At 40.6% G+C, this 20,496-nt stretch overlaps 1 protein-coding gene across 1 annotated transcript in view; it reads left to right on the top strand.

The window, feature by feature from the left end:
* PI4KA (phosphatidylinositol 4-kinase alpha) overlaps positions 1-20,496 on the top strand; it is a 442,522-nt gene that overhangs the window by 66,465 nt on the left and 355,561 nt on the right. The window contains 1 exon segment of the mRNA XM_053701959.1: positions 3,461-3,564. Within this exon segment, the coding sequence (XP_053557934.1) occupies positions 3,461-3,564 (104 nt within the window).

Below are 20,496 nucleotides of genomic sequence, written 5' to 3'. Positions count from 1 at the left end.
TGACAAAACATAACCAATGTGAAGACAACATGCAGTCTAAGAGCCATCCTTAAATAGGGAGGTTTTGCACAGGATTGGTTCTGAGTAATTCCAGAATTGAGAACACCTGTGTGTTGCACAGGTGTAATTAATTACAAGTAAGGCAAATAGTTATTTAGCAGATCTTTTAAGTTCCATGCTATTGCTAGGACTGGCTGTGGCTCAACATGCAACAACAGGTTGTTAAGCACAGAACCACAGGTTCAAATCCCCACACAGCCCTTCTATCAGAATGCCTGACAGACCTTTTCTTTTTCTTTTTAGTCTGGGGGCTTGGTTCACGACACTAACTGATACTATTAATATAAGTAGAAGATTGAGTTAAGAGACCTGAAATCCTAACTTTTTTGTCAAGTTTTACTATCTTGGACTCCTGAGATAACATTTACATAACTTGATTGCCCTAAATATCGTGTTTTTTGGAGTTTTCTCATTTCTGGACACTGCCTTGAAACCAACCTACAGGAAGGATAATCGAAGCCTATATTGTATTTGCAGCCTCACACCTAAGTTTTTCTACGCAACTACCTAACAGCAGCTCTGGATGGTCGGGGCTCCGCTCTGGCACAACTGCTTCTGCTGTCGTGGTGAGTGCTATGAGCTATGCTATGAGCACCAAGAAGCTTTCCTGCAGCCCGATCGGCTCTGATTGTCGGTTGCAACGAAACCGAGCCCACCTTTAGATCGCTGAGGCTCAGTGGCGAATTGGCGGCTGATTATTTAGTGTACCCGCACAAACTCTACTTACAATCCATCTGAGGGTCCTGCGTGGAACTGCTGCAGGCGGAGTGGCACGAACGGCCCTCATTTTGATTTCTCCAACTGCCTCACGTACCCCGGGCGCAGAACCTAATCAGCATCTCAGAGTAAAAGAGACCTGATCTGCCCTAGCAAGCTTTTATCTAGATCTGTTCCTCCCTGAAGTGACCGGAGGACACAGGCTTGGGCCCGTTTATATCTGCACAAAGTAAAACGCCACTCCTTGGTCTTCTGGGTGGAGATCTAATCTATACACTTTATACACATTGTCAGGAGATCCAGTAAATTTCTAGAAGCCGGTTAAATTCACCTGCCCTGAGGGGGTACATAATCATCTCAAGTAAATATATTTAACTCTCCACACTGCATCAAGTAGCCACTTCTCTCTAAGAAGTGCATCGATCCGCATACAGCTACTTGACCTTCCTGATGTACTGCACAAGATTTAAGATAGGGCAAGAGAGGGTGTTTTTTTATTATTATTCTTTTCAACTTCTGTGGTGCTTTAGGCAGATTGCCCCTTTACTATTGTAATATAGTTAAGGGCACAATCTATAAGAAAACCCCCACTGCAAAGTGAAATCTAATATAAGTTGCCATATGGATCTGGACATTAAAATACCCCCTGTTGTACAGTGTGGACTCAAGACAGCAGAAAGTTTTGGACTTATAAAAATATTAAAAGAAGCATTATTGCTAGCTTTTAGAGGACTCTCCATGAGTAAATTGCTATATATCATTGTCTGTACAGCGTTTTTACTTTTAATCTCATTTTTCAATCATTATATAATGCACTGTGTATCTTTTTTCTCTGCAAGTAACTTCTTTCTAAGTGTGCCGTTTCTGTTGAGTCTTGATTTGTCTCCTGGCCATACATTTGCTGTAAAACATGTCCCCTGCATCCCCGCTCCCTGCCCAGCTTGTCTGGGGTAGGTCACTTCCCCTTTCCTTTTCCCCTTCCTTTGGGTCGTATCCCCTCTTCCCTGAGGTGGGGGTCAAGTCCTTAAGATAACCTTGTAAGTGCTCTGAATTACTCTGGTATTCTCTTCTCTACCTGGTTTTGCCTCTTACATTTACCTTGGTGTATATTAACTCATTCATTATCAGTGTCCTGCGCTGCACTGCTCTCATATTGGACCTTACATTCTAATTAGCCTTCTCAGGCTCTTAGTGAGGCTATTGTCTCATCCGATGTGGTAAGCAGGACAGCGTGGTTGAGTGGTTGACCTAGCCTAGCAGCACTATCACATTAGGGTACAATGTATGTTTGTCTTCCAGCATGTAACTCAATGTTTTAATTCTTATAAACCTGTTCATTCTGAATCGATGCCTGTTTGCTATTACAGAGTGTGTCACTGTTATTTTCCTGGTTGAGTTTAAAACCCTTTGGGGACAATGCCTCACACCGCCAGGAGACAATCCAAAGCCCAAGGCCAAATTAAGAAAACGGTCTGGGATCATTTTTCTCTCCCTAAACATCAGGGATCTACTCAGTCGGCCTCCAGCCAAGTCGATCAAGACTCACAATATGAAGACCCTCGGTCCAGTATTACCTTATGTGTGGCTTTCCCAAGGTATATCACGGAATCTACTATGCAGAAGATGCTTTCTGCTCAAACCCTATCCATAACACAGGAAATTCACCACAGTTCAGCTGAGCTGCGTAAGGATATCTCAGAGATTGGTGAGTGCATGGACACTCTAGAACGCAAACATGACGATTTTACCACCGACCATACTAGTCTCCTATCATATTCTGAATCTTTATCTGACCAGATCACTCAGCTAGAATTCAAATTAGCTGACTTGGAAGATAGGTCTAGAAGAAGTAACATACGCTTTAGAGGCATTCCTGAATCTGTGTTACCCCCTGATTTACAGGACTTTCTTTCAGATCTCTTCAAGGAACTGCTTGGATCATTCGATATGTCACCCAATACTCTGGAGAGATGCCACGGTGCTCTTAGCCAAGATCACTCTCTTCAGATAAACCAAGAGATGTTATAGTCTGTTTTCACAGCTATAGCCTTAAGGATCGGATCTTACAGGCGGCTTTTCGCAAGCTTCCCTCTCTGAGAGATTTTCTGATGTTCAAATGTTACAGGACCTTTCTCAACATACTCTTCAGCAAAGGAGATTGTTTTCCCCAATTACTGAGGTAGTGAGACGAGAAAATATGAAATATGGATGAGGATTCCCAATTAAAATTGCCATTACAAAAGACAATCAGATGCACAATGTCACTAATCTCATTCTGGGCTTTTCGCTACTAGAATCCAAAAATGGGAATAGCTTATGTGCCAATATGATGTGTACAATTTATTTTTAGCTAGTGTAGAAGAACTTGAACTAGACTTGCTCTGTATAAATTCACAAACAGTGGTTTCCATTTCTTATATTAAGCGATTACAGTTGTAATCTTAAAATTCAAACAAAATGGGAAAGTATGTGTATTTGAGGTTTAATAAGTGTCTTGATAAAAAGGGGATGTGTTGCAGATCTCTCCAATACAAAAGGCATTGTGTCACCTAAAAATTGTAGTAGGGTATTATCAGTTTATATTCAATGAGCAGATTACAGGCTTTCCATTTCTAAGTTGCCATTTAATTTTCAGCTGTTTTTTGTAACTACAATAATGAGTTATTTTAAATGTTCTTTGCAGCAATATATCTACCAGGAGGTGTGGAATCTTTTTCAGCAGATCAGTGTGAAAGCCAGCTCCGTGGTATACTCTGCCACAAAGGATTATAAAGATCATGGATACAGGTAATACCGAGATTCTTCGATGCAAAAAAACCCCAGAATAATACCATTGGAGATGTATTTAGTTTGACTTAGAGAACCCCTGAAGTCAAAATTAAAATTTAATGATTCAGATAACGCATGCAATACTTCTATTATGAAAATGTGCACATTCTTTTTATCTGCACATTTTCTGACGCTCCAGCTTCTACTAAGCATGTGGAAAAGTGCAATGTATAAAAGTATATATATTTTAGAATTTGGCTGATTGCTGTCATATGATACAGGGGGAGGCAAAATTGGAAATATGACAGAAAATATTCTACTGCTCATTTCAAATTCAAAACAAGTTTTATTGTATTTTCTATTTGTTGTGTGCTTGTCAACTGTACAATTCTACTGTGCTTAGTATTCCTTTAAAGTGAAGGTAAACTTTGATGAATGAAAGCCTGGTTTTTAAAATTACTATTAAAAACGGTGGCACTTTCATTCATCAAAGTTTAGAAAGCAGCCATTTTTTAAAAACTTACCTTTGTTCTTTTCACAGCCAGAGCAGCTTCCCCCACCCGGAGATCCTCTCTTTACACACGTTAGCAATGACTAATCCGGCTTCCTGTAATCATGGCTTTCCCCCCAGGGGAGTCATTGCCTGAAGCCATGCTGTGATTGGAGGAAGCCGGATTAGTCGTTGCTGACATGTGAAGAGAGGATCTCCGGGTGGGGGAAGCTGCTCTGGCTGTGATAAGAAGAAAGGTAAGTTTTTAAACAAAACGGCTGCTTTCTAAACTTTGATGAATGATGGTGCCCCTGTTTTTAATAGTATTTCTTTCTAATGACACGATGAGTCCACAAATCATCTAATTACTATTGGGAATATCACTCCTACCCAGCAGGAGGCGGCAAAGAGCACCACAGCAAAGCTGTTAAATATCACCTCCCTTCCCTCCAACCCGAGTCATTCTCTTTGCCTACGTTAGAGCAAGGAAGTGGTAAAGTTAGGTGTTAGGAAAGATTCTTCAAGCAAGATTTTATTATTTTTTCAGCAGTGCAAGACTGTGCTGTTTTGTTCTAGGGTGTAGCCGTAGTCCATATCAGTCTCTTCAGTAGAGCAGTGGTGGCTTTAAAGCAATGGAACTTGTGGGACATATTCTCACTGCCTCCCATGTATTAATGCTGCCCTAACCGTACAAGCCTGAGTAAGGTTACTCAGTCTTTGTTTCTATCCACAGGTCCATGTGAGGGAACTGGCCTCTCAAACCTAGTGAGCTGCCGTGCTGCTGGCAGAAGTCTTAAGGTAAGTGCTAACTTTAATTTTTTCTGGGACAGAAAAGATAGATACTTTCACATTTAAAAATTTGGGGACAAGTCACATTCACCTATGATAGGGGAATGTTTATTAAGGGCAGCAGAGCAGGCACTGGGACAAGGAGAATCTGGCTCAGTGATGGTGGTGTATGTTTTTTAACTTTACCCGACGGCTGTGATAATACATTTAGCCGATCGGGAGTTTCATGTGGTTATGCCCACGATGGGCAGAGTTAGATTACGGCAGTTCCTATTGCGCCTTTTTTTCTGGCCCTTGTCACTTCCTGTGTTCCGCATTGGAAATCAGCTGCGTCACAGATTAAGCAGCGTTGCGGTTATGGACCGTAATTGTTAAAACATTTGAGTCCGGATCAACTAGAAGTCATACTTCGTTAGTAGGCAGGCAGGTAAGCACCTCAGCAGGACTAAGCTGAGGTGTAGAGTTGTGAGGTGTTATTTTGGGGGCCATTGTTTATTTCAAATGACAGAAAAATAAAGCAGTTATTTTTTCGTTTAAAATTTAAAGAGACAGTAACTTTTTTTTGGGGGGGCTATTTTCTAAATAAAAATATCAATTTTGTCTGTTTATTGGTGAATAAAGATGGACCAAGAAATCCTGCAAGATGTTACATGTTCTTTATGTTTTGATGCTAATGTAGAACCACCAATCCCTTTCTGTTCCTTTCTGTATTGTATTGTCTAAGGCGGATACTGTTCAGGAGTCTTCTGACAATGTTCAAGATATGCCACAGCTTTCTCCTCATATGTCCCAAAATTTAGCGTCCATACAGCCAGTGCCCTGCGCTTCCTCTATTATCCACCTAGAGTTACCTTGCAAGACATCGCTTCTCTAATGTCATCAGCGTTATCTGATGCATTGTCTGCTTTTTCCCATGCTGCAGGGAAAGCGCAAGAGGAAATGTAATCAATCTGTGAATAAGGTTGCTGACACAGTAGTGGCTATTCCGAATGTTTCTTCCCAAAATCCTGAAGAGGAAGATACTTCAGTAGCATCTGAGGGTGAAATATCAGACTCGGTGTAATACCTTTAACTGATACTGAAGTTCCATCAGGTTTAAGCTTGAACACCTCCGTTTGTTACTTAAGGAGGTTTTAGCTACCCTGGACAACTCTGACACTGTCGTAGTCAATCCTAAGAAGTCTAGTAAACTAAACAAGTACTTTGACGTGCCCTCCATGGTGGAGGTATTTCCTGTACCAGATAGGGCTACAGAGATTATTGCTAAGGAATGAGCAAGACCGGGTATCCCTTTTTCTCCATCCTCTATATTTAAAAAGATGTTTCCTATAGCAGACTCTATCAAGTAGCCTTGGCAGACGGTACCCAAAGTGGAAGCTAGCCAAGAGAACAACTATTCCCATAAGGATAGTTGTTCCTTTAAGGATCCTATGGATAAGAAGTTAGAGGGGTTACTCAAGAAAATGTATGTACACCAGGGTTTACAATGGCAACCTGCGGTTTGTATTGCTACTGTCACTAGTGCGGCAGCATACTGGTTTGATGCGTTGTCTGATTCTATTCGGACAGACACTCCCCCCTGAAGAAATCCAGGATAGGATAAAGGCCCTTAAGTTGGCCAACTCCTTTATCACTGATGGATTTCTGGTTTTGTCGTACTGGCCTGCAGAACTTTATGGTTAAAATCTTGGTCTGCGGATGTGTCATATGTCTGAACTTTTGGCGATTCCTTACAATGAAAGGCCTTGTTTGGGCCGGGTTTGACGGAAATAATTTCTGACATTACAGGAGGAAAGGGCCATTTCCTCCCTCAGGATAAGAGAAATAAACAAAAGTAATTTTCGTTCCTTTCGAAATTTCAAGAGAAATCTTTCCACTCCCTCTTCCAAGCAGGAGCAGTTCAAGCCTTCATGGAGGTCCAATCTGTTTCGGAACAAGGGAAAACAATCCAAAAAGCCTGATATTGAATCAAAAGCAGCATGAAGGGCCTGCCCCCGATCTGGGACCGGATCTTGTGGGGGCAGCTTTCCTTCTTCACTCAGGGTTCGAGATGTTCAGGATCCTTGGGCGTGGACATCGTGTCCCAGGGATACAAACTAGAGTTCAAGGCTTTCCTCCCAGGGGCATTTTTCTGCTCTCAAGATTATCTGTAGACCAGACAAAAAGAGAGGCGTTCTTACACTGTGTTCGGGTCCTTCCGACCTGGGAGTGATAGTTCCTGTTCCGATGCAGGAACGGGGTCTGGGGTTCTATTCCAATCTGTTCGTGGTTCCCAAAAAGGAGGGAACCTTCAGACCAATTTTAGATCTCAAGGGTCTAAACTAATTCCTCAAAGTGCTGTCCTTCAAGATGGAAACTATTCGTTCCGTTCTTCCTTTGGTCCAAGAGGGTGCATTTATAACAACAGTAGATTTAGGGTGGATGGTCCCATCCACAGGGACCATCACAAGTTTCTAAGGTTTGCATTTCTAGACAAACGCTTCCAGTTCGTGGCTCTTCCATACGGCCTTGCCACAGCTCCCAGAATTTTCTCAAAGGTTCTAGGATCCCTGTTGGCGGTGCTCCGATTGCGGGGCATTGCGGTGGCGCCTTATCTGGACGACATTCTGGTTCAGGCGCCATCCTTTCATCAAGCAAGATCTCACACGGAAATGTTGTTATCTTTCCAGCGATCTCACTGTTGGAAGGTAAATTTGGAAAAGAGTTCCTTAGTTCCAAATACAAGGGTAATTTTCTTGGGAACCATAATATATTCCTTATCGATGAAAATTTTTCTGACCGAAGTCAGGAAATCAAAGATTTTTCATTCTTGCCTAGCGCTTCAGTCCTCTCCTCGGCCATCAGTGGCTCAGTGCATGGAGGTAATCGGTCTGATGGTAGCGGCAATGGACATCATCCCATTCGCCCGTTTCCACCTTAGACCTCTGCAGTCAAGCATGCTCAGTCAGTGGAACGGAGATTATGCGGATCTGTCTCCGTGATTACAGCTGGAGCAGGAGACAAGGGATTCTCTTCTTTGGTGGTTGTCTCAGGATCATCTCTCCCAGGGAACCTGCTTTCGCAGACCCTCTTGGGTAATTGTGACAACAGACACCAGCCTTTTTGGATGGGGAGCAGTCTGGGGCTCTCTAAAGGCTCAGGGAACATGGACTCGTTCGGAGTCTGTTCTACCCATAAACATTCTGGAGCTGAGAGCAATCTTCAATGCTCTTTTGGCCTGGCCTCAGTTAACCTCGGCCTGGTTCATCAGGCTCCAGTCAGACAATATAACTTCAGTGGCTTACATCAACCATCAGGGAGGAACTCAGAGTTCCTTGGCCATGACAGAGGTAGCCAAGATCATTCAGTGGGCAGAGACCCACAATTGCTGTCTGACGGCGATCCACTTCCCAGGAGTGGACAACTGGGAGGCAAACTTCTTGAGGAGGTAGACCTTTCACGAGCGGGGAGCTCCATCTGGAAGTGTTTTCCAGACCGATTCTCAAGTGGGGTCAGCCGAAATTGGATCTCATGGCATCTCGGCAGAATGCCAAGCTTCCGAGGTACGGGTCGAGGTCAATGGACCCTCAGGCTGTACTGATAGACGCTCTGGTGGTACCTTGGAATTTCAGTCTCGCATACCTATTTCCTCCGTTCGCTCTTCTACCTCGGGTCATTGCTCAAATCAAGCAGGAGAGGGCGTTGGTGATCCTCATTACACCGGCGTGGCCTCGCAGGATTTGGTATGCAGACCTGGTGGACATGTCATCTCTTCCACCTTGGAGACTTCCGTTGAGGAAGGACCTTCTACTTCAAGGGCCCTTCCTTCATCCAAATCTAGTTTCTCTGAAGTTGACTGCTTGGAGATTGAACGCTTAATTTTATCCAAGAGTGAATTTTCGGAATCGGTCATTGAGACCATGATTCAGGCTTGTAAACCTGTGACTAGAAAAATTTACCATAAGATATGGCGTAAATATCTATATTGGTGTGAATCCAAGGGCTACTCTTGGAGTAGAGTTAGGATTCCTAGAATTCTGTCATTTCTCCAAGAAGGTTTGGAGAAGGGTTTATCGGCAAGTTTCCTAAGGGGTCAAATATCTGCATTGTCTATTTTGTAAACACATATACAAAGAATACTTGGGATCATAAATCTGTTCAAGAGCCTTATAACAATCAATTTCAACCAGGTAGGAGCATTATGCCAGAGAATGTCAATTCACACAATCTGTTAAACAGGGTTCCTAGGGGGGTAATACCAAAGCAAAATTGATCCACTAGCCCAAAGGCCAATCTTACCGGACTTTAATGAAACTTGCAGTGCACGGGTATATCAGTATTCCTCTCCAAGTGCTCCCCTATCTTTACCGGCATGGCTCGGCGTCCTCGTGGATCATCTGCGTACCTCCGACGTCATCGGGTCACACCTGCTTTCCTCGTCATCAAGTCTGTTCCTCCAATGGCTTTCCTAGTTGCGGCTCACACCTCCCCACAGCCGAAGTCCGCGGTTGAGCTGGTAAAGCATTCAATAAGAAACAAAGCATTCACGGAATCTTCTAGAAACAACTTTTATTATTCACAGCGATTAAAACAGGTAGAGGGCAGCAACATGCACACAAAGAGCTGTTGTGGCACTAATGGCTTACGCGTTTCGCCAGTGAGCCGTAGTCATAGCCTGCAGTTCCTGGTGTCACACCGGTTTAAATAATCATACACAGTGTCCCATTGGACAGTTAAAATGTAAGAACTGCACCCCCTACTCTGAGTGCAAAATTAACCCATACATATCCATCTGTATCCTAGTCTACTTAATTCCCTAGCAAATACACTTAAACACAATTATAACATTAAAAACATAGCCACAATCTGAAGAATTGTACATAGATAATAGATAATATGAGAACTTAATGTAGCATAGGGAATACTAATCATCTGACATAAAGGTACCCGGATGGAAAGGAGCAATATTTATGTTACAAAATATGCATGCAAAAACAAAACAAGTTGTTCACATACCAGGGGCTGTACCCCATTGGTGAATACCTAAGAAAAGATAATGCACAGTAATTTAGGAATTAGTAGCATCCTACTGCATAATATTTTGCTGCATAATACACATAGTGTTTGACTACAGGGAGTGCAGAATTATTAGGCAAATGAGTATTTTGACCACATCATCCTCTTTATGCATGTTGTCTTACTCCAAGCTGTATAGGCTCGAAAGCCTACTACCAATTAAGCATATTAGGTGATGTGCATCTCTGTAATGAGAAGGGGTGTGGTCTAATGACATCAACACCCTATATCAGGTGTGCATAATTATTAGGCAACTTCCTTTCCTTTGGCAAAATGGGTCAAAAGAAGGACTTGACAGGCTCAGAAAAGTCAAAAATAGTGAGATATCTTGCAGAGGGATGCAGCACTCTTAAAATTGCAAAGCTTCTGAAGCGTGATCATCGAACAATCAAGCGTTTTATTCAAAATAGTCAACAGGGTCGCAAGAAGCGTGTGGAAAAACCAAGGCGCAAAATAACTGCCCATGAACTGAGAAAAGTCAAGCGTGCAGCTGCCAAGATGCCACTTGCCACCAGTTTGGCCATATTTCAGAGCTGCAACATCACTGGAGTGCCCAAAAGCACAAGGTGTGCAATACTCAGAGACATGGCCAAGGTAAGAAAGGCTGAAAGACGACCACCACTGAACAAGACACACAAGCTGAAACGTCAAGACTGGGCCAAGAAATATCTCAAGACTGATTTTTCTAAGGTTTTATGGACTGATGAAATGAGAGTGAGTCTTGATGGGCCAGATGGATGGGCCCGTGGCTGGATTGGTAAAGGGCAGTGAGCTCCAGTCCGACTCAGACGCCAGCAAGGTGGAGGTGGAGTACTGGTTTGGGCTGGTATCATCAAAGATGAGCTTGTGGGGCCCTTTCGGCTTGAGGATGGAGTCAAGCTCAACTCCCAGTCCTACTGCCAGTTTCTGGAAGACACCTTCTTCAAGCAGTGGTACAGGAAGAAGTCTGCATCCTTCAAGAAAAACATGATTTTCATGCAGGACAATGCTCCATCACACGCGTCCAAGTACTCCACAGCGTGGCTGGCAAGAAAGGGTATAAAAGAAGAAAATCTAATGACATGGCCTCCTTGTTCACCTGATCTGAACCCCATTGAGAACCTGTGGTCCATCATCAAATGTGAGATTTACAAGGAGGGAAAACAGTACACCTCTCTGAACAGTGTCTGGGAGGCTGTGGTTGCTGCTGCACGCAATGTTGATGGTGAACAGATCAAAACACTGACAGAATCCATGGATGGCAGGCTTTTGAGTGTCCTTGCAAAGAAAGGTGGCTATATTGGTCACTGATTTGTTTTTGTTTTGTTTTTGAATGTCAGAAATGTATATTTGTGAATGTTGAGATGTTATATTGGTTTCACTAGTAAAAATAAATAATTGAAATGGGTATATATTTGTTTTTGTTAAGTTGCCTAATAATTATGCACAGTAATAGTCACCTGCACACACAGATATCCCCCTAAAATAGCTATAACTAAAAACAAACTAAAAACTACTTCCAAAACTATTCAGCTTTGATATTAATGAGTTTTTTGGGTTCATTGAGAACATGGTTGTTGTTCAATAATAAAATTAATCCTCAAAAATACAACTTGCCTAATAATTCTGCACTCCCTGTACAGACAATTAATATATTGGCAGAGGAAAAGTTTAGAAGAACCCATAATGAGCTACTGATTAACTCATAATCTAAGATCACAAATGACTATTTTCAGAAATTCATAATATCGTATTTTGAGTTGAGGCCATTAGGGATCCTGGTCCCCAATGTAAAAATCCAAAAGGCTTCTCTCAACTCAAAAATGCGATCAATGGAGCCACCCCTTTTGGGCTTTACAATTTTTTCAATGGCACACCACGAAAAGGTGGCAAGATTACCACCATGTAGTACCCCAAAATGTTGTACAACTGGGGTGGTAGACTTAGCCACCTTAAAAGAAAAGAGATGTTCTCTAATTCTAGTGTTCACGTCCCTTGAAGTGAGCCCAACATATTGGACTTTGCATTGTGTACATTCTAGCAAGTAAATAACATATTTAAAAGTGCAATTCAGACAAGATCTAATGCTATAGGTTTTCCCAGTGACGTAGCTAGAGAACATATTAGTGATTTTCACATAATCGCAGGGTTTACGTTTTGCATGGCCACATTTGTACATGCCCTGATGTTTCAACCATGAACTGGCGTTCCTATCTTTTGCAGGCAACATGGTAGGAGATGGAATTGATCCTAGTGTTGGACCCCTCTTGTAGGAACATCTAAGTCCCTTATCTACGGTATCTACCAATTTATCGTCTGCTTTAAGAATTTGAAAATGTTTGCGAACAATAGAGCATATTTGGGTATATTGGCTACTATGTGTGGTCACAAAGGTGACTCCTTCAAAGCAATTTCTATTGGTACCATTGGGCCGATTGTTTTCTAGGAGACTTTCCCTTGATCTGGTTTGCACTGATTGTTTTGCTTTCCATACAGCTTTATACGGATATTTCCTTTGTTTCAGTCTAGCCTCCAGATCAGTGGCAAGTTCTCTAAAATCGTTATTTTCCAAGCAATTACGTTTGAGTCAGATAAGCTCTCCTTTTGCTATGGCCTGGGGAACATGTCTGGGATGGCAACTGGTACCATGCAATATGGAGTTACCAGAAATTGGCTTCCTATAAGCCTTGGTTTTAACTGTACCATTAGATTGCCCTACTAGAGTCAGGTCAAGGTAATTAATAGATTCCACCTCAAATTCAAATGTGAACTCCAAACCCATCTGGTTAGTATTCAGATACATACAATAATCTCTAGTTACTGACTGAGAGCCTGTCCAAATAAATAACAAATCGTCTATGTACCTCTTATACAGAGATACATAGCGACGAAAGGGATTACTATACCCAAAAATGTGGAAAAACTCCCAATATCCTAGTAATAAATTGGCATACGATGGGTTGAACTTCGCCCCCATCGCCGTTCCACATTTTTGGAGATAGTATACCCCCTCAAATATAAAATAATTATGAGTGAGGAGGAAACCCACAGCCTTAACAATGTATATTTTGAAATCTTCTGTGTATTCAGAGAAATTTTCAAGAAAGAAGCAAACAGCTTCAAGACCCTTATCATGTGGTATACAAGAGTAAAGAGAGACTGCATCCACAGTTAACCACTTGGATTCCATTGTCCAACCAACTTCTTTGGTTAGATGTAAAACATGTTTAGTATCCCGTAGGTATGATGGCAATGAAAAACAAGCGGCTGTAGGATGCAGTCTATCCATTCAGAAAGGTTACAGAGTAATGATTCAACCCCACTCACTATAGGGCGTCCCTTCACGTTAACAAGCGACTTGTGTACTTTAGGAAAGAGGTGGAACAGGGGTATTTTAGGATGATCAGGTAGCAGTTATGACGCAGTTGCTACATCTAAAAACCCCTGTTCCACACCCTCATCCAGAATGTCCCTAAGTTCAGAAGCAAAGATGGATGTGGGATCCCCTCTAAGAGTGCAGTATTCATTGTTATTAATTAATTGTCTGAGGGCCTCGGTAACATAACAGTCACGGTCCATGACTACAGTCATGCCTCCTTTATCAGCCTTCCGTATAGTTATAGACTGATTCTCCTTGAGCTCTTTAATGGCTATCATCTCTTTATGGCTCAAGTTTTGTTTGTGTGGCATGTATGTACCTTTGAGAGCAATCAAATCCCTCTCAACTCTATTATAGAACGTTTCAATGATGTTCCCACGAGCTTGAATGGGATAAAAAGTGGACCTATTTTTCAACAAGGGACCTCTACCACAGTGGCCCTCTTCCCCATCTTTAGATTCAATCTGAAGTTGTTGTAACATAACAACATCATATGAATGCGTGAAAGTAGTAGATTCAGATTGAAATGAAGACAGGGTGGAGGTACAGGGCACCTGCTCAGAGGAATTAGCAGGATTAGCAAAATAATTTTTAAGAGTAACATTCCTCACAAATTTATTCACTTATGCCTTATACTGCAAGAAATGCTGACTCTGTAGACTGTGACATTATCTTTTCAGAGGACAAAAGTGTTTTGGCACTAAGCACTTTATTTGAGAACATGGATAATTTACTTGTCAAGGAATCTAAAATACAATGGGACATTTGAAAAATATAAATCTTTGAGAATGGTCCCTAGAGGTCTACGTATTTTTAAATTTCCAACTTTTGATGTAGACTGCAATGACAAGGACTTTGTGGAACTTTGGAATGATGTGTTGACAGAATGCTCTCTTAGTTTAATGTTGCTATTGATTCAATTTAAAACCAAGCAATTAGATCAAGTGAAGAGGGAGATAGCAGAATTACAGGCAGAGCTAAACAAATGCAGTACAGCTACCGAATTTGCCAAATATGACAGTATTTTGAGAGGTATTTTAGCCACTAGCAGATATAATATTATGGAAATTAAACATACTAAATTTCTAAGAGACAAATGCGATTATTCCACAAATACAGTTTATATATGGAATAAGCAACAAAGGGGTACACTTATACAAACACAGCCTAGGCTTGGGAGGAGGAGACGAGGACAGAGGAATAGAAACAACAATAACTCTAATAATAAGAATGTCACGTTCTCAGGTAGCGACACTGACTACAATACTGACGAGATTTAAGCAGAGGGGGAACACCCAGTTCTAATTCTAATAGTATACAGAGTATGTCTAAAAATTCTACCCAAGAATCTATTCCATATGATAGTGTAACTCATTCTAATATTCTACCACCAGTAACCCAGCACACTCAGTGCTGAATAGTAACTCACAACATCTAGTTGTTAGACCTAAAGATACTATAATTATCAAGTCAAAAGTGCATCCACACATAGCCACCATTCAGTTAATCAGAGCCTAATGGAACAGGTTTTTCCCCAGGAACAGATCAACCAGAAAGGAGGGGTACACTGACCACTCACATGAATTCCAACAAATCGCAGGGTCAGCCCAGATATCAACTGAGAACAGCGAAGCCCATATCAAAATACAAATGAACACAATACATGACAATGTTATTAATCTTTCTTCTGTGTGTCTCACTGAAGATCAGTTGAAAATCTTAAGCTTAGGATGTATTTTTTCTCCCTCTAACCAGTTTGATATTTTTCAAACTTTATTAGATCTAAATAGATTTGTGAGGAATGTTACTCTTAAAAAATATTTTGCTAATCCTGCTAATTCCTCTGAGCAGGTGCCCTGTACCTCAACCCTGTCTTAATTTCTGAATCTACTACTTTCAAGCATTCATATGATGTGTTACGTTACAAACAACTTCAGATTGAATCTAAAGGATGGGGAATAGGGCCACTGTGGTAGAGGTCCTTGTTGAAAAATAGGTCCACTTTTTATACCATTCAAGCTTGTGGGAACATCAATTGAAACATTCTATAATAGAGTTGAGAGGGATTTGGTTGCTCTCAAAGGTACATACATGCCACACAAACAAAACTTGAGGCCATAAAGAGATGATAGCCATTAAAGAGCTCAAGGAGAATTAGTCTAACTATACGGAAGGCTGATAAAGGAGGCATGACTGTAGTCATGGACCGTGACTGTTATGTTACCGAGGCCCTCAGACCATTAATTAATAACAATGAATACTGCACTCTTAGGGGGATCCCACATCCATCTTTTCTTCTGAACTTAGGGGACATTCTGGATTAGGGGTGTGGAACAGGGGGTTTTTAGATGTAGCAACTGCGTCATACCTGCTACCTGATCATCCTAAAATACCCCTGTGCCACTCTTCCCTAAAGTGGTCACAAGTCGCATGTTAACGTGAAGGGGACGCCCTATAGTGAGTGGGGTTGAATCATTACTCTGTAATCTTTCTGAATGGATAGACTGCATCCTACAGCCACTGTTATTTCATTGCCATCATACCTACGGGATTACTAACATGTTTTACAACTAACCAAAGAAGTTGGTTGGACAATGGAATCCAGTGGTTAACTGTGGATGCAGTCTCTCTTTACTCTTGTATACCACATGATAAGGGTCTTGAAGCTGTTTGCTTCTTTCTTGAAAATTTCTCTGGAATACACAGAAGATTTCAAAATATACATTGTTAAGGCTGTGGGTTTCCTCCTCACTCATAATTATTTTATGTTTGAGGGGGTATACTATCTCCAAAAATTGTGGAAGTTCGCCCCATCGTATGCCAATTTATTCCTGGGATATTGGGAGTTTTCCACATTTTCTGGATAGTAATTCCTTCGTCGCTATGTATCTCTGTATAAGAGGTACATAGACGATTTGTTGTTTAATTTGGACAGGCTCTCAGTCAGAAGTTAGAGATTTTTGTATGTCTGAATACTAACCAGATGGGTTTTGGAGTTCACATTTGAATTGAGGTGGAATCTAGTTAATTACCTTCACCTGACCTCTAGTAGGGCAATCTAATGGTACAGTTAAAACCAAGGCTTATAGGAAGCCAATTTCTGGTAACTCCATATTGCATGGTACCAGTTGCCATCCCAGGACATGTTCCCCAGGCCATAGCAAAAGGAGAGCTTATCTGACTCAAACGTAATTGCTTGGGAAAAATATGATTTCAGAGAGAAATTGCCACTGATCTGGAGGCTAGACTGAAACAAAGGAAATATCCGTATAAAGCTGTATGGAAAGAAAAACAATCAGTGCAAACCAGATCAAGGGAAAGTCTCCTAGAAAAACAATCGGCCAATGGTACCAATAGAAATCGCTTTGAAGGAGTCACCTTTTGGACCACACATAGTAGCCAATATACCCAGATATGCTCTATTGTTCGCAAACAATTTTCAATTCTTAAAGCAGACGAATAAATTGGTAGACACCGAGATAAGGGGGTCTTAGATGTTCCTACAGAGGGGGTCCAACACTAGGATCAATTATAACTCCTACCATGTTGCCTGCAAAAGATAGGAACGCCAGTTCATGGTTGAAACATCAGGGCATGTACAAATGTGGCCATGCAAAATGGTAACCCTGCGATTATGTGAAAGATCACTAATATGTTCTCTAGCTACTTCACTGGGAAAACGTATAGCATTAGATCTTGTCTGGAATTGCACTTTTAAATATGTTATTTCACATGCTAGAATGGTACACAATGCAAAGTCAAATATGTTTGGGCTCACTTCAAGGGACATGAACACTAGAATTAGAGAACATCTCTCTTCTTTTAAGGTGGCTAAGTCTACCACCCCAGTTGTACAACTTTTTGGGGTACTACATGGTGGTATCTTGCCACCTTTTCGTGGTGTGCCATTGAATAAATTGTAAAGCCCAAAAGGGGTGGCTCCATTGATCGCATTTTAGAGTTGAGAGAATCCTTTTGGATTTTTACATTGGGGACCAGGATCCCTAATGGCCTCAACTCAAAATACGATATTAATATGAATTTCTGGAAATAGTCATTTGAGATCTTAGATTATGAGTTAATCAGTAGCTCATTATGGGTTCTTCTAAACTTTTCCTCTGCCAACATATTAATTGTCTGTAGTCACACACTATGTGTATTATGCAGCAAAATATTATGTAGTAGGATGCTACTAATTGCTAAATTACTGTGGCATTATCTTTTCTTAGGTATTCACCAATGGGGTACAACCCCTGGTATGTGAACAACTTGTTTTTGTTTTTGCATGCATATTTTGTAACATAAATATTGCTTCCTTTCCATCCGGGTACCGTTATGTCAGGGGATTAGTATTCCCTATGCTGCATTATGTTCTTCTATTATCTATGTACAATTCTTCAGACTGTGGCTATGTTTTTAATGTTATAATTGTGTTTAAGTGTATTTGGCTAGGGCATTAAATAGACTAGGATACAGATGTAGTTCTTACATTTTAACTGTCCAATGGGACACTGTGTATGATTATTTAAAGCACTGCAGGCTATGACTACGGGCTCACTGCCGAAACGCGTAAGCCATTAGTGCCACAACAGCTCTTTGTGTGCATGGTTGCTGCCATCTTACCTGTTTTAATCGGCTGATGAATAATAAAAGTTGTTTATAGAAGATTTCCGTGGAGGATGCTTTGTTTCTTATTGTCTGTTTTGTTACATTAACGTCTGGCGGATCGTCCCAGACGTGCAGTCGTTTGTCAAGCTTGGTCAGGGATCAGGCCTGTGTTCAAGCCAGTTACTCCTCCTGGAGTCTTAATATAGTTCTTAAAGGTACAGTCAACACCAGAATATTTGTTGTTTTAAAAGATAGATAATCCCTTAATTACCAATTCCCTAGTTTGCATAACGAACACAGTTATAATTCTACATGTTTTACCTCTGTAATTACCTTGTATCTAAGTCTCAGCAGACTGACCCCTTATTTCAGTTCTTTTGACAGACTTGCATTTTAGCCAATCAGAACTGTCTCCATGGTAAATTCACGTGCATGAGCTCAATGTTATCTATATGGAAACACGTGAACTAATGCCCTCTAGTGGTGAAAAAACTATCAAAATGCATTAAGATTAGAGGCGGCCTTCAAGGTCTAAGAAAAATAGCATATGAATCTCCTAGGTTTAGCTTTTAATTAAGAATACCAAGAGAACAAAGCAAAATTGGTGATAAAAGTAAATTGGAAAACTTGTTTAAAATGACATGCCCTATTTTAAAGTTTTTTTTTTTGGACTTGACTGTCCCTTTAAGGTTCTTCCAGGGGCTCAGTTTGAGCCTATGCATTCCTTAGATCTTAAGGTTATCTTGGAAAGTTTTGTTCTTGTTACTATTTTATCTGCTTGTAGCGTGTCGGAGCTCTCGGCATTACAGTGTGAGTCTCCTTACCATATTTTCATTCGGATAAGGTGGTTTTGCGTACTAAGTAAGGGTTTCTCCCTAAAGTAGTTTCAGACCGGAACATTACATCAGGAGATTGTGGTTCCTTCCTTGTCTCCTAATCCTTGTTCTCAAAAGGAACGGCTTTTGCACAATCTGGATGTGGTGCGTGTAATTAGATCCGTGGACTCATCGTGTCATTAGAAAGAAAACAAAATTTATGCTTACCTGATAAATGTATTTCTTTCTTGACACGATGAGTCCACGGCCCGCCCTGTTCTTTGGACATGTTGTTGGTATTTTACACCTCTGCACCTTGTTGCTTCCTTTCTCTCCTTTGCTTCAGTCGAATGACTGGGGTTGGAGGGAAGGGAGGTTATATTTAACAGCTTTGCTGTAGTGCTCTTTGCCGCATCCTGCTGGGCAGGAGTGATATTCCCAATAGTAATTAGATGATCCGTGGACTCGTGTCAAGAAATAAATAAATTTATCAGATAAGCATACATTTTGTTTTTAAAAACCGGGCTTTCATTCATCAAAGTTTACCTTGCAAAGAAGAATATTTTCAAAACAGAAGATTATAAGGACTACTAAATACAGTAGAATTGCATAATAAACAAGTGCATAATAAAAAGACAATGCAATAACACTTGCTCTGAATTTCACAAAAGCAGTAGATTTTTTTCTTTCTTTCTCCCATTTGCCAGCCCTCTGTACCATGTGACACACATCAGCCAATCATATAAACAAGTATTTGTATACTGTATGAACTTGCTCAGTAGCATTTGGTGCATCAAAATCTGTGCATATAAAAAAGGTGTGAAAAAATGTATTTAATGGAACTAAATTTGAAAAATTCTTAAAATTGTGTGCTCTTTCTGAATCATGAAAGTTTAATATATATTTTTTTTTAAATTTAAATACGTTATTGAAAATTTAACCCCTTAATGACCACAGCACTTTTCCATTTTCTGTCCGTTTGGGACCAAGGCTATTTTTTACATTTTTGCGGGTGTTTGTGTTTAGCTGTAATTTTCTTCTTACTCATTTACTGTACCCACACATATTATATACCGTTTTTCTCGCCATTAAATGGACTTTCTAAAGATACCATTATTTTCATCATATCTTATAATTTACTATAAAAAAAATAATAAAATATGAGGAAAAAATGGAAAAAAACACACTTTTTCTAACTTTGACCCCCAAAATCTGTTACATATCTAAAACCACCAAAAAACACCCATGCTAAATAGTTTCAAAATTTTGTCCTGAGTTTAGAAATACCCAATGTTTACATGTTCTTTGCTTTTTTTGCAAGTTATAGGGCCATAAATACAAGTAGCACTTTGCTATTTCCAAACCATTTTTTTCCAAATTAGCGCTAGTTACATTAGAACACTGATATCTTTCAGGAATCCCTGAATATCCCTTGACATGTATATATTTTTTTTTAGTAGACATCCCAAAGTATTGATCTAGGCCAATTTTGGTATATTTCATACCACCATTTCACCGCCAAATGCGATCAAATACAAAAAATCGTTCACTTTTTCACAAATTTTTTCACAAACTTTCGATTTCTCACTGAAATTATTTACAAACAACTTGTGCAATTATGGCATAAATGGTTGTAAATTCTTCTCTGGGATCCCCTTTGTTCAGAAATAGCACACATATATGGCTTTGGCGTTGCTTTTTGGTAATTAGAAGGCCGCTAAATGCCACTGCGCACCACAAGTGTATCATGCCCAGCAGTTAAGGGGTTAATTAGGGTGCTTTTAGGGAGCTTGTAGGGTTAATTTTAGCTTTAGTGTAGTGTAGTAGACAACCCC

The sequence above is a fragment of the Bombina bombina genome, chromosome 2, assembly GCF_027579735.1.
Source record: "Bombina bombina isolate aBomBom1 chromosome 2, aBomBom1.pri, whole genome shotgun sequence".
Taxonomy (NCBI): Eukaryota; Metazoa; Chordata; class Amphibia; order Anura; family Bombinatoridae; genus Bombina; species Bombina bombina.
The sequence above is the reverse complement of the archived record's forward strand: the minus strand, read 5'-3'. Positions and strand labels throughout refer to the sequence as shown.